At 40.6% G+C, this 14,158-nt stretch overlaps 1 protein-coding gene across 3 annotated transcripts in view; it reads left to right on the forward strand.

The window, feature by feature from the left end:
- The window catches only part of fynb (FYN proto-oncogene, Src family tyrosine kinase b), a 91,283-nt gene that overhangs the window by 49,387 nt on the left and 27,738 nt on the right, over positions 1–14,158 (forward strand). For all 3 annotated transcript variants that reach the window (XM_056480768.1, XM_056480767.1, XM_056480766.1), the window contains exon 3: positions 13,160–13,437. In XM_056480768.1, the coding sequence (XP_056336743.1) occupies positions 13,170–13,437 (268 nt within the window). In that variant the 5' untranslated portion in view covers positions 13,160–13,169. The remainder of the gene's footprint in view (positions 1–13,159; positions 13,438–14,158) is intronic.

Below are 14,158 nucleotides of genomic sequence, written 5' to 3' on the forward strand. Positions count from 1 at the left end.
CTGCCACATGGACAGCTCTACATGTGTGACCATCAATCAATAGCTCTGGCCTGAAAACGGAGCTTTCATTGATCTGTTTGTGCAGAGTTGAATTGCTTCTCGACTGTATGGAGCTGCATGTGTTGGCCACATGTATAGCGTTTGAGATTTGCTCTTAAAGCCACTGTGCAGTTTTGCCATGATTTTGTGGTCATGGATTAATCTGAAGAATTGCTGACGTTTTATTTCTTCATAAAGGAAAGATGTGCAGGTTTTGTTTGGCTGGCTTCTTTTGAGATAAAGATTCTTTAGTAAAGCATCATCTATTCAGATAAAATCGATTGTGACTTTATGTGATGTACAAGCTGAGTTTGCTGTGAAGAATGAAGAGGACAGAAATTGCAGACTTTGGGCTCGATCTAGCCTCATGGTCTTAAGCAGGGGTTCTCAACCTTTTACTCTGCGGGGCTCGCTTGAAGGTTGAAGGCCCACCTGTCTGACATTTTCTCTAAAATGCCTGTATGAACGCTTGCTTAAACCTTTATTCATTTAAAAGTAAATGATATATTTATATATATTACACATCTCAGTGTTTCCTCTAGGTTTACAGTTTTTTGGTGGGGTTGGGACTGCAGCGTGACGAGGCCCAATGCAGCGCGGCTGTTCAGACACAAGGAGTCATGGTCTTTAATGTCAGCAGTAAATAACTGAGCAACTATTTGAACTGTACATCCATTTGTAAATTATACATTTATTTTGTACCTTTTTTATTCACAAACTGTGCAGCTTTTGTCACTGCAGTGCATCTTTATGGGCTTCTGGAAGAACATTTCCTCAGCCTCTCGGTATGGAAAGTCAGAAATGTTCTGGCCCATTTATTGAGACGTTTATTTAACATGTCTCTTATAAAAATGTAGATGTGAACATGTCCAGAAGCAGCTTTACAGATAATAAATCCACTCATTTTACTTCAGCTCAGTGCCTTATCTATCAGGGGTCACCAAAGCAGAATGAACCGCCACAGAGAAATGACAATTAGGAAACATTGCAAAGGATGAAAGATGAAAATTAGTGTACATCTATAAATCCAATACTTCTTTAATTCAATTAAATTCAATTCAATTCCCCTTTATTTGTATAGCGCTTTTACAATGTAGATTGTGTCAAAGCAGCTTCACATAAAAGGTCACAGTAAATAGGAACAGTGTAGTTCAGTTTGTAGTGTTTAAGTTCAGTTCAGTTTAGCTCAGTTCAGTGTGGTTTAATAATCACTACTGAGAGTCCAAACACTGAAGAGCAAATCCAACGATGCGCAGCTCTACAGATCCTGAACCATGCAAGCCAGTGGCGACAGCGGAGAGGGAAAAACTTTACCAATTGGTGAAGGTGAAGATAAAAACCTTGAGAGAAACCAGACTCAGATGAGCACGATCATTTCACCACTGGCCAAACGTCTTGTGCAGAGCTGCAGTCCATGTGCCATTACATTTAAAGGGTTAAATGGGTATAGCAGTAAAGATATCGCGACTGCAAATTCCTCTCTCTCTTTCTCTCTCTCATCGAGGCATCTGCTGTCAATAGTTGGAGATGAGCTCAATATTGGAATGGTCCTGCATGTGTTTAGGCCTTTTTACCTATATAACAACTTTTAACAATATTACTAATGCACTAAAAGCTGGCTGGAATTATTAGATAAAACTTTAAACATGAATATTTAATAATATCACTTCTTGTAATACACTCATTGCTGTAAGGAGTAGTTTATAGGCCTGTTTCCTTTTATTCTCCATTTCCACCTGGGGATACTCTTCCCGAGGCCCTCAGACTATGCAGAGTCACTGATTCGATCCAAGACCAACGACAAGATGATCCCAAGGTTTCCATATCCTGGACCAGGCCGTATCCTGAGCAGCTACTGTGATGGTCATGGAGGAGTGGAGAACATGAGACTGATTCCTGTGACGCTCCAGAGACAGACGAGTCTTCGCTGAGGCCAGCTTCCAGCCTCCGCCACTGAGACTGCAGCTCTGCACAAGACGTTTGGCCAGCGGAGAAATTAAAATGGTCGAGCCCAACTGAGTCTGGTTTCTCTCAAGGTTTTTTTTCTTCACTTCCGCCATTAGTGAAGTTTTTTTTCCCTCTCCGCTGTCACCACTGGCTTGCATGGTTCAGGATCTGTAGAGCTGCGCATCGTTGGATTTGCTCTTCAGTATTTGGACTCTCAGTAGTGATTATTAAACCACACTGAACTGAGCTAAACTGAACTGAACTTAAACACTACAAACTTAACTACACAGTTCCTATTTACCATGATCTTCTGTGTGAAGCTGCTTTGACACAATCTACACTGTATAAGCGCTATACAAATAAAGGGGAATTGAATTGAATTCATGTTTAGACCATCACTATGCCTCTCGTGATCTGTTCACTTGCTCATCATCTCTCGTCACCATGATTTCCGGGTTTTTTAATTCATTTTGCGGGATCACGGAGCGACCCAAGACACGCAGAGCTTCCGGGAGAGGTCATAACTAGACACTACATAGAGGAGATAGCTCCGCTCGCGCCACAGCATGGGATGTGCACGACGTATCTGAAGAGCAGGGAGGGATACGGCACGTATTTGAGGACCGGGCGAGAGACGCGCCATCTCCGGGAGATTATAATCCGTTTGTGGGCATCTGAGAGTCTCTATGCATTTATGGGAGACTTCCGGAACTTTCGAGAGACTTGGGATGTCTGCATCTGTATATATTTTAGCTGCACTGACGCGAGCGCAGAACAGAAATGACATGCTGTTGTGGAAATAAGATATTAAACACGGCTGTTTAGCTTGTTTATTAATAAAGGTTGTGATCTGGCGCTATATAGATAATACTATTAATGTGACTTTAAGGGGGGCAGGTACAGCTGTTGGGAGATATAATGATAGGGGAAACACTGCATTTGTTGTGCCTTATGTTATTTTCTATTAGCAGCATTTTATAATTCAGTTCAGTTCAACTCATCTTTATTCCTTTGGAGCTTTTAGTATGTAGAGTTTGTCCAAGCAGCTTAACAGAAGTTCTAGTAGATTAAAACTGTGTCAGTAGAGTTTTTAAAAGGTTAAGTCCAGTTTTGCGCATGACTCTCATTCGCATCGTTGGATGGAAACATTGCTACTGACAGCCAATCAGATCCCACCTGGTTATTGAGCATTTAAATTGAAGACAACATGGCGGATGTGCTTCTAATCAACAAACATGTTTGTGCATGGGTGGCTTATGTGCTTATGCTTATAGTTACCAATTATAGTTGTTGCTTTTAGTGTCAGTAGAGTAGTATAAATCTCTCTCTCGCTCTCTCTCTCTCTCTCTCTGATATTGAGTTAGTTTGACTCAATGGTGCCGTGCTGACCATATTTGACAGCTACTGGCCTTCATCTCCGCTGGGTTATGAGTGTGTTCCCTCGACATGTCTGTTAGTGTGAGAGTCTGCGCTTAAAAGCGAGTGTGTGTTGGAAATCTGTACTAGGATGGCTGCTCACCAGGCAATGACTGCAGGAACTGGGTCAAGGTCATTGCTATGACGACTCTTATTCCATGACCCAGCTACATGCAGCATTGACACAACATGTTTAAATACTTTTGTATTCATTCAATCAATTTCTTTTCGGCTTAGTCCCTTTATTAATCAGGGGTCGCCACAGTGAAATGGACCGCCAACTTATCCAGCATATGTTTTATGCAGCGGATGCCCTTCCAGCTGCAACCCAACACTAGGAAACACCCATACATTCTTATTCACACTCATACACTACGGACAATTTAGATTTCCCAATTCACCTGTACTGCATGTGTTCTGGAGGAAACCCACACCAACACGGGGAGAACATGCAAACTCCACACAGAAACACCAACTGACCCAGCCAAGGCTTAAACCAGCGACCTTCTTACTGTGAGGTGAGAGCGCTACCCACTGCGCCACCATGTTGCTCTACATTTGTATTAGTGCAGTTAATCAAAACGAAACCGAAGTTCATAACCTCTCAAGTTCAGCCTCTGTGACCAGTCGTCCAGAGTTACTCGCCACTCCGCATTTTCACTGTTTTGTTGATGGGAAAATATAATTAATAGGCTTAATTTTGACGTTGGCGTTCTAAAGCTACTGGATTTAAATGTTATGTTGTGTCCACTAGGACTGAACGATGAATCGACATTTGCGATTTAGAAAAAGCAGAGATTTTCTTGCACATCATGTGATCAAAGTGGTGATGTGAAGTTTCCTCCAGGAGGCCAGAGGGCGCTCTTTCTTGCCAGTTGTGTAGAATAACCAAGCTTTCTCCTGAAGAAACCAAGGAAATACCATAGACTGTAAAAGATATGGATGTAGTATACCTGGCGTCACCCATAGGTTTCTGAAGAACCCAAAAGAAGCTACAAGCAGGCGTGGCCAACCATCCTCATTTTGTTTGCATGTCATCGCACCAACCAGGGTATACCAAACAAGGGCAAAGAGGCGGAGCTTCAGACACCGAAGAGGTGGAGCTTCAGACACCGGCTAGCATTCTGCTTAGACAGGCTTTTCTTTGGGAGAAACGCTGAATACTTCATTACCTGCGACTCGCTTGTGTTCTGACCACATGTGCTTGGCTGTACACTATATCAGTAAAGTGTTTAGACTTAACACACAGAGCCACTGAGCATTGCTCTGAGCATATTTTTCTACAGGAGGAAAGTGCTAATTACACCCAAACACTTCAGATATAGTGTGTGTTAGTAAATGCAGGACCATTGACTGTTCTAGAGCCTACAGCAGGGGTGTCCAAACTTGGTCCTGGGGGGCCGGTGTCCTGCAGATTTTAGCTCCAACTTGCCTCAACACACCTGCAAGGATAACACTGTATGACAACGCTTCAGATGACTGATCTAGAGCCTACAGCTAATCAATCTGGCACATTCTGGAGGGCATTACAGCTCCTAAAGAACATCATAAATGATCTTAAATCAAACAAACACATGTATAGAGATGCTATATGAGTGTATAATTTCACTCGCCTGGGAAATGGAGGCCATGTGAATGGTTTGTGAGCACAATTAAATGCACACAGCATGCCATATCATCTGATAATTGCAGGAAATTATTCTAAAAGGTAACTGACTGTGTAAATCCACATACAACAACACAAAAAGAGGATGAATATGCAGAGTTCAGCAGCTAATCACCCGGAATCAGCTGAGGTGATGACCAGCGAGACCTAGCTGTCACTCAAGTGGCCACGCCCTTAATTATGCAGACTTAATATAACTTAATATAAGCGAAACAGATGAGTTATAGAAACATTCACCCCCTCACAGCTGTCATGAAGGGTAATATTAGCTTTATGCACCAAAATGGTTGTAAACACCTTTCTTTCTGCTGTAAAGTCGGCCATTTTAACAGTAGGCTCAACAGAAATCTGCTCTATTATAGAGTCGGGACTAGCGGGATTTCCTTGAATTGCAGTTTCAGTTCCTTCTGTATTAGCTTCACGAGGGAGAGCGGGAGGTTGCCGCTTGGGAAATACAGACAGGTCTATGGGATAAACAGATGTGTTCATTTGATTCAACAGGATTATTAAACACATGACCACAACAGAATATGGTTTATCTCAGTTTTCCTGATTATAATTTTCCTGATTGTAAAGTACGTAATGACGCACGCCTTTACTGCTTATTAGAGTGCTATTATGCCATATGCTCTCGTTTCTCTCTCTCATCCTAAAATCTCTGCAGACTCTCTGCCCTCGGTCTCTTCATCTGCCCTTTCATCCTTTCATTTCTTTGCTTCCTTCTCATTCCTTATTATAATCATTCCTTTAATAACAGCGCTCGCTTGTCTTCTGCAGAAAGCCATTAACCTCCTCTCCTCTTGTTCTCTCTCAGCTTTTCATTTTGTCTCCTCATCTCCTGTTTCTCTCAGTGATGGCTGCTTTCCATGAAGCTTCAAACTGCCCTTTCACTGCTGCGTCTTTACGCTTTAGAAAAGTTTAGAAAATGTAAAGGTTCTGCACTTAAAATGTAAAGGTTCTGCTGAAAATGTAAAGGTTCTGGGGAGATCTGTGCAACATCATAGAATTCACATGATTCACGTGGCTTTATTTAGGTCGTGCCGCCCAGTGGAGACTCGCTAAACAGCTTTCATAGTTTTGACCTGATCTCAGACCAGTTTTCAAGTTTGTAGATGTTTTAATGAAACATTTGTAAAATGAATAACGTTGAATAGTCCTGTTTAGAACAGTGGCACAGTGGGTAGCACAATCGCCTCACAGCAAGAAGGTCGCTGGTTTGAGCCCCGGCTGGATCAGTTGACATTTCTGTGTGGAGTTTGCATGTTCTCCCTGTGTTTGCGTGGGTTTCCTCCGGTTCAAATAGATGCAGTACAGGTGAATTGGCTAGGCTAAATTGTCCATAGTGTATGAGTGTGAATATGTGTATGGATGTTTCCAAGTACTGGGTTGCAGCTGGAAGGGCATCCGCTGCGTAAAACGTGCTGGATAAGTTGGTGGTTCATTGCACTGTGGCGACCCCTGATTAATAAAGGGACTAAGCCGAAAAGAAAATGAATAAGTGAATGAATGTTTAGAACAAACGATATACGCTCACCGGCCACTTTATTAGGTACACCTCTCCAACTGCTCGTTAACACAGATTTCTAATCAGCCAATCACATGGCAGCAGCTTAATGCATGTAGACATGGTCAAGACGATCTGCTGCTGATCAAACCGAGCATCAGAACACACCGGGTGCCGCTCCTGTCAGCTAAGAACAGGAAACTGAGGCTACAATTCACACAGGCTCACCAAAACTGGACAATAGAAGATTGGAGAAACGTTGCCTGGTCTGATGAGTCTCCATTTCTGCTGCAGGTTGGGTTTAGGGTTGGGTAGGTGCAATAAATTTGAGGGTAGATATAACGGTAAGACATTAATAATACACAATGTAATGGGTAATTTAGTAATAATTATAAATTATTATTGTTTCTAGCAGCAACCGCTCATGCATGCATCCATCAGGCTGCAGCAAGGACACACTCAAAATGAGGCTGAGGCACATATTTCCGATGAGCCTGCGCTGTATGTGTGGCTGCAGTCATGTTTCTGTTAATAAGCCTGGGTTTATTCTCTTGGCTAAGAGTACTGTAGCTTCAGTAAAAGCTGCACAGTGCTGTGTGTTTGCAGTGGTGTGTGCGGAGAGCTGCTGTTGTGATGTTAATGGGCATTCTTGAGCTGTAAATGAGAGGATGTGGGCTGAACCCAGGTTAACACACTCACAGCCTGCAGGCGCTTCTGCTTAAGGGCAAGAAAGAAAACAAATCCTGCACGGCGAATATAAGAGCTCAGGAACGACAGCCTTGTGGATGAGCGGAAAAGCGAGACGACAGGAGGCATTCTCGTAGGTGTTGGTGTGTATGTATAGTCCACTGGCAGAGCTGAGGGGTTGTCTGCTGTCTGACACACAGCGGGGGCTCGTCTCACTGAAAAACCCCAGAGTAATGGAGAGGGGAAAAAAAGAAAGCCAGAGGAAAGGCAGGGGGGTCCACTGGGGCTCTGTGTTCTCATCATAATCTTGTACAACATGCACTCGGAAGATTCTCTTGTGCTATTTCTCATTGAAGATGAGCTGCTGGGAACATCGAGATCCATGTGTTCTCACTTTCGGCACCAGTATTAAAAGTGACGGAGTGTGGAGTCATTCCTACTCCAGAATTTGTGTTTGTAAGTGGGTTTTAGACATATCTGAGATTCAATAAGTTAAGGAGAATGTACATCTAGGAGGATGTAATGGCAGAATAAAGCCCATCAGGCTTATCAGCAGCCTGGTGTAAAGCAGAACACTTATGTATAAGATTGAAGAGCTTTATTCTGTGAAAACAAACATGCTGGATGTACTTTATCCTGCTTATTACATGGCTGATTAGACACAAAACATTGTAAGAATGAGTGAATGAAATAAAATACAAAATTCACAATAAATGGAAAAAACTAAAGCAAATGAAACTAAACAGACACTGAAAAATCAGCTAAAATAAATTAATAATTGACAAATATTAGATATAATATGTATTCTGTGGCGCTCGGTTTACTCTATTCACCACCTCTTTTTGTCCTCCTAAATTAAAAGTATATTTTACCTTATTAAATATATAAATAGATGTGGTTTACCTTGTTTTATACTCTTTATGCAGTGATCTTACTATATTGACAGCTTTGGGATATACAGTGGCCACAAAGAATAGTTTGACACTATTGGCCCATTCCACTGGCTGGTACAGTACGGTACGGGTCGGTACGGGTCACCTTTATGAGGCTATGAGGTTTCCACTGCCTGAAGGGTACCAATGGTACTCTTTTGATGGCCGTGGTGTATGACAGAAACACCACGCATCAACATCAGTCGATGTCATTCCCGCTGGAGGAAATGTCCACAGTAAAGCTGTAGAGGTCGTTCATATATCATATGAGAAGCTCTTCTCACAAAACAGACGCTTCATACACATAAATACTGTATATATGTTCATTACTAACCTTTCATCAACATGATTATAACTGCAGATCAATGATCAAAATAGTCTACTGTAACGTCTGCGATTATATTAAATAAATGAACATATAAACACACACAGACCCTTACAGTCTCTGATATGAGACCAATTACAGATAAACTACACACAGCAGACATTTAGTCCTTATTTGGGTTCAAGAACAACATGAGATATAGCCCAGAGTCAGAGCAGAGCTCTCATCTGTGTGTGATCTTCAGCAGCACATGGAGCCTCTGTTAGAGAGGAACTCCCTCATTCCCAGTTCAGAATAGTCCAGAAGCTGATGATGATAGTTCAACATGGCAGTGTGTTCTTCTTTTAGGCTGCTGAAAGAATCATTTGCTGCTTCGTTTTTCTCGCTTCACTTTCGTGTCTGTTTCTGAAAGGATTAGATGTCAGAAGTGCTTCAATAATCACACACACACACTCTTTATTTCAAATATAGTCACACACACGAGCGATCGCGAGCTCCTTGGAGAAAGTGAAACCGCTCATGCTTCTAGACGGCCTCGTGAAACAAAAACAGGACTCAGGGTAGATTCTGTTCTTCTTCTTGGCTTTGAGGCTGTTCATCAAGACGACGACAAGATTAGTTTGAGCTTGGGTCGACCATGGCTCGTTATTATATGCATATAGTATTACGGTGTAATGTCTCGGCTGTGTGTTTAAAAGTGGCAGTTCCCTTGTTTTCATTCTGGCTAGCTCCATGAGCGAGTGACACTTCTCTGTAAACCAATAGCGTTCAGCTGCGTGTCTAGCTCCGCCTTTTGGTACCCTTGAGGTACCCTTTGCAAAGGGTAACCAAAAAGTGGTACAGTACGGTTTGCTTTTAGGAACCTTTTGACAGTGGAAATGGCCATAAACATACCGTACCGTACCCCTCAGTGGAAACGGGCCATATTTGTGTGTTACGTTATAATTCAATTAAGTTAAGCCTTATTTTAAAGACAAAGTATAATTTTTAAGTCTGCCACCAGTAATGTAATCTGCAGTATTAGCCTTCTCTCTCTGTGGACTGTGCTTTGGAAATGTACTGGACGAGGAATAAGAGATCTGGGAGTTTCCTGTTGGGAGTTTATTGTTCGTCAGACAGTTCAGCTGTTGTGCTGTTGATGGATCATGTGGCCAACTTCCGATCTTACTTTAAAATCCTGCACTGACACACACACACACACACACACACACACACACACACACACACACACACACACACAGCTCTTCCTATTCTCCGCATGTGCCTGTAGTGCTTTAGAAAGTGAATTTCCTGAGCTCAACAGGAGGAGTTTGCTCAGACACAGAGCGAGTCTGTTAATTTATTCTCCCTGATTGTTTATGTTGAGTTCTCTTCCTCTGAGCTGTAGCTCAGACATGCACAATAATGACGTGTTTGAAGTGTTTATTGAGACTAAAGATGTTGAGTTTGATTTCATTTTAAATTGTGTCTTTTCTACAATAAAAGTACAAATACGTCTTTTTTAAAGCGAAGTCCAGAGGCCTCTATTTATCTAATGTACAGACTAATGTGTCTATCCTTCAACTAATCTGAACCATTCATTTGATTTGAACAGATTCGTTTTCAGATGCATTTTGTAATACAGCATTAGGTAATGTAGTTTGCCTTGCGCGCTCACAGTTTTTAAAGAAACCTAAAATCTAATAATAATCAATAATAATAATAATTAATTTAATTAATTAATAATTATAATAATTTAATAAGTTTAATCTTGTCAATACTATTGTTCAAAAAGGTCATGATTCGCACTCCTCAAGTAGTTGCTTCATACTGTTTTTATTTTTACATTCTTTGGGTGATACAACAACACTAATGTTTCAGCACAATGCCTTCCTCAGAGTGTGACACAATCCTCTCTCTCCACCCTTTATCCCATAATCACATTGTGTCATTGATAGACGGCCACTCGATGATCAGAAAACATCTCATTTTCATTTCATTATTCCATGATTAACCATAAAAGGACTATTTTCCTTCATATTTAAAGCATTAAATCACAGAAAAATGGCATATTATTTATCATTTGATTGTGTACATCAATACAATGAAAGTCTGATAGTCCAAAGCGTTAAAAATATATTTGACGGCCACTCGATGATTAAAGACAATATTACCTTCACCTCAACACACATAACTAACCACACAAGGAATATTTAGCCTCACCTTCAGAAACATTATTCCACAGGGAAATGGCACATTTACATCAACACAAGCAAAGTTTGAAAACTGAACTGAAAAATACATTTGTTATATTGAGTCGATTATTTAGACGGCTACTCGATGATTACCAACAGTCTCATTTTCATTTCAATATAACTTAATCAGCCACATGAGAAATACCCTTACCTTCAGAACCATTATTTTACAGGAAAATAGCATATCAATAATCATCATTCCATTATTTATGTCTACTTCAATACAGTGAAAGTCTGACAGAAAGTCCGACACACTGAGGAAGGCATTGTGCTGAAACGTTTGTGTTTTTCTATCACCCAAAGAATGTAAAAATAAAAACAGTATGAAGTAATATAGCATTATACACACACCAAAACTGACATAAACACAATCTACTTTTAGGAAATACAAGTTAATAAAAGGTTTTGTGTCCTTTTTATAATAATAAATAATAATAATAATAATAATAAATAATAATAATAAATAATAATAATAATATTAATAAATAATAATAGTAATTAATAATAATAATAATAATAATAAATAATAATAATAATAATAATAAATAATAATAGTAATTAATAATAATAATAATAATAATAAATAATAATAATAATAATAATAGTAATAAATAATAATAATAATAATAATAGTAATAATAATAATAATAGTAATAAATAATAATAATAATAATAATAATAGTAATAATAATAATAATAGTAATAAATAATAATTATAATAATAATAATAATAATAAAATAACTAATAAAAACATAAATGAATATTTCATTGTCAAAAGTAAGAAACGCAAGCTAAACTAAAGTCAAGTGAATTAAATGTTTAAATGTTTTCCTGTTGCATAAATCAAAGTTCCCGGAAGCTAAATGTTTTGTTAATTTCTTTTGTAATTTAGTGGTTATTTTAGTCAAAGCATGAAAACAAAATTTAAAAGAGAAAATTAAATTAATGTAAAATGATTAAAAATATTGACGCAGGCTAATTTTCATCATCGACTTTTTCATCAATTACCTTCCTTTCTTCCTTCCTTCCGGCGGTGTTATGGCCTGTGTAGAGCCCTGGCCTCATCCACCACTCCTCTGCATCCTTCTTCATCCAATTTTTCGGCAATTATTCCGACCAATCATGGCAGCCCTAGCCTGTAGCATGATAGTGGCTGAACAAACTCCCTAACAAACACGTCTACATTGTAGCGATGTCTTTTCAACATTGCCTTTTTTTTCAAAGGCAACGTCGCCACCACAGATGCTCGCTACATTGTTACGACGTGGGAAGGCTGTAGCAACGTTGTCGTTTAACATTCAGCAACCGTGAGACGACGTTCTTACTACACGTATTAAAGTTTATTTGTGTTGGCAGTTTATCAATACTGCCTAGAACACAGGATAAGCAGTAATCATTCTCCAGTATTGCTTAATATTAAATATTGTTCATTCATTCTTCTTTTCTTAATTTCACAACTGCATGTGTAAGCTTTAACATGTAAAAATGCCACACACATGAATCAATCCTTTTTGTATTATATATTTCACAACATTTAATACACACAGTACACGTCTAATTACAAGCAAACTGTATAAAATAAGCTTTAGATTATATACCTAACTATATATAACTAAACTAAAAGGGCAGGATAAAGTCAAATGTCAATTGAGAAGGTCAACAAACAGGAAAAGTAAACAGGAAAGCATTTAAATATAGATATATTACAATGCAGACACTACATTGAAGCTCTAGACTGGAGAATACAGCAGACCGAGGAGCGCAGCTGAAGACCAGGTGTAGTTGTTGGTACGGAGAACACAGTCAGAGAAAGAAATCCAACAGAGAATCCAGATCAGAGCAGCCACAAGTCAGCATAGGCAGTGAACAAGAGGACAGATCAGATCTTGACACAGCAGGACTACACAAATGACCACTGACTTATTTAGCAAGAAGAAGAAATAAAGCGATACTCACGTCTCCTGGGTTGTTGAATGAGACGGCGAACGCTCTGTTGAAATGTAAACGGATTCAATGATGGCGAGTAAATGTTGTACAGTGGTCGTCCATGCTGTCTAAGCACAACCTAAAGCAGCGACCGTTTAAATGGAAACATCATGACAACCTTCAGCCACAACGTAGATCCTCAACCTTTTTACAAGGTTGGTACAACGTTGTAGGAAGGTTATGTTGAGGCAACGTTGTGTGTTTGTTGGGTCAGGATTGAGGAGTTGACAAACCAAACCTGTGCAATCAGGCTTTGTTGGTATCATGAAGCTAATCATCACCAGTTTCTGAGTGTGTGTGAATGTGTGCAAATGGAGGCGGGACATCAGTAGAAAACAGCCAGTAGTGTGTGTGTGTGTGTGTGTGTGTGTGAGGTTTGCTGGCACATGAGTTTATTCCTAATCTATCCGTGTTTCTTTCAGATCATAGAGGATGGGCTGTGTGCAATGTAAGGATAAAGAGGCTGCTAAGTTAACAGAGGACCGGGACACCAGCTTGTCTCAGAGTGGAGTGGGTTACCGATATGGCGTCGACCCCACACCACAGCACTACCCAGCCTTCAGCGGGACCGGCACTGGAGTCGCAGCCATTCCCAATTACAACAACTTCCACGGAGCCGCTGTCCCGCAGGGCATGACGGTCTTCGGAGGGATCAGCACATCCACACTCCAAGGAACGCTCCGCACTCGAGGAGGCACAGGTAACACACTTAATTAAACACTTCGGCTCTGTTTAAACAATCTAGGCATGGAAGATACACACTCTGCCATGAGTTAATGAGTTCTGGGTGTGTTTTGAGCATAACGAGCATTAAACCATCTCATCTCCCGTTCCCTTTAAGAGTCAGTCAGCCCTTGCCCCTACCCCTGGTGTTGCGCAGACATGTGAGGAGGTAGCAGTTTCCCAATTCTCTTTAGCTTGAAGGCGTGGTGTTAAGGGGAAGCGCTAGATACCCCTCGAAACAGATTTTCCAGGACCACACTAGAAACCAAGGGGTAGGAACATTTCCCAGAATACACCAGCTACAGGCTCCGGTTTCCCCCAGAGTCCAAACACATGCGGTACAGGTGAATTGGGTAGGCTAATTTGTCCTTAGTGTATGAGTGTGAGTGAGTGTGTGTGGATGTTTCCCACAGATGGGTTGCAGCTGGAAGGGCATCCGCTGCGTAAAACGTGCTGGATAAGTTGGCGGTTCATTCTGCTGTGGCGACTCTGGATTAATAAAGTGTGAATGAACCGCCAAATATTCCAGCATATGTTTTACACGGCGAACGCCCTTAGAGCTGCAACCCAGTACTGGGAAACACCCATACACACTCATTAACACACACACACACACACACACACACACACACACACTCATACACTACGGCCAGTTTAGTTGATCAGTTCCCCTATAGCGCATGTGTTTGGACTGTGGG

Source organism: Danio aesculapii, chromosome 20 (assembly GCF_903798145.1).
Source record: "Danio aesculapii chromosome 20, fDanAes4.1, whole genome shotgun sequence".
Lineage (NCBI taxonomy): Eukaryota > Metazoa > Chordata > Actinopteri > Cypriniformes > Danionidae > Danio > Danio aesculapii.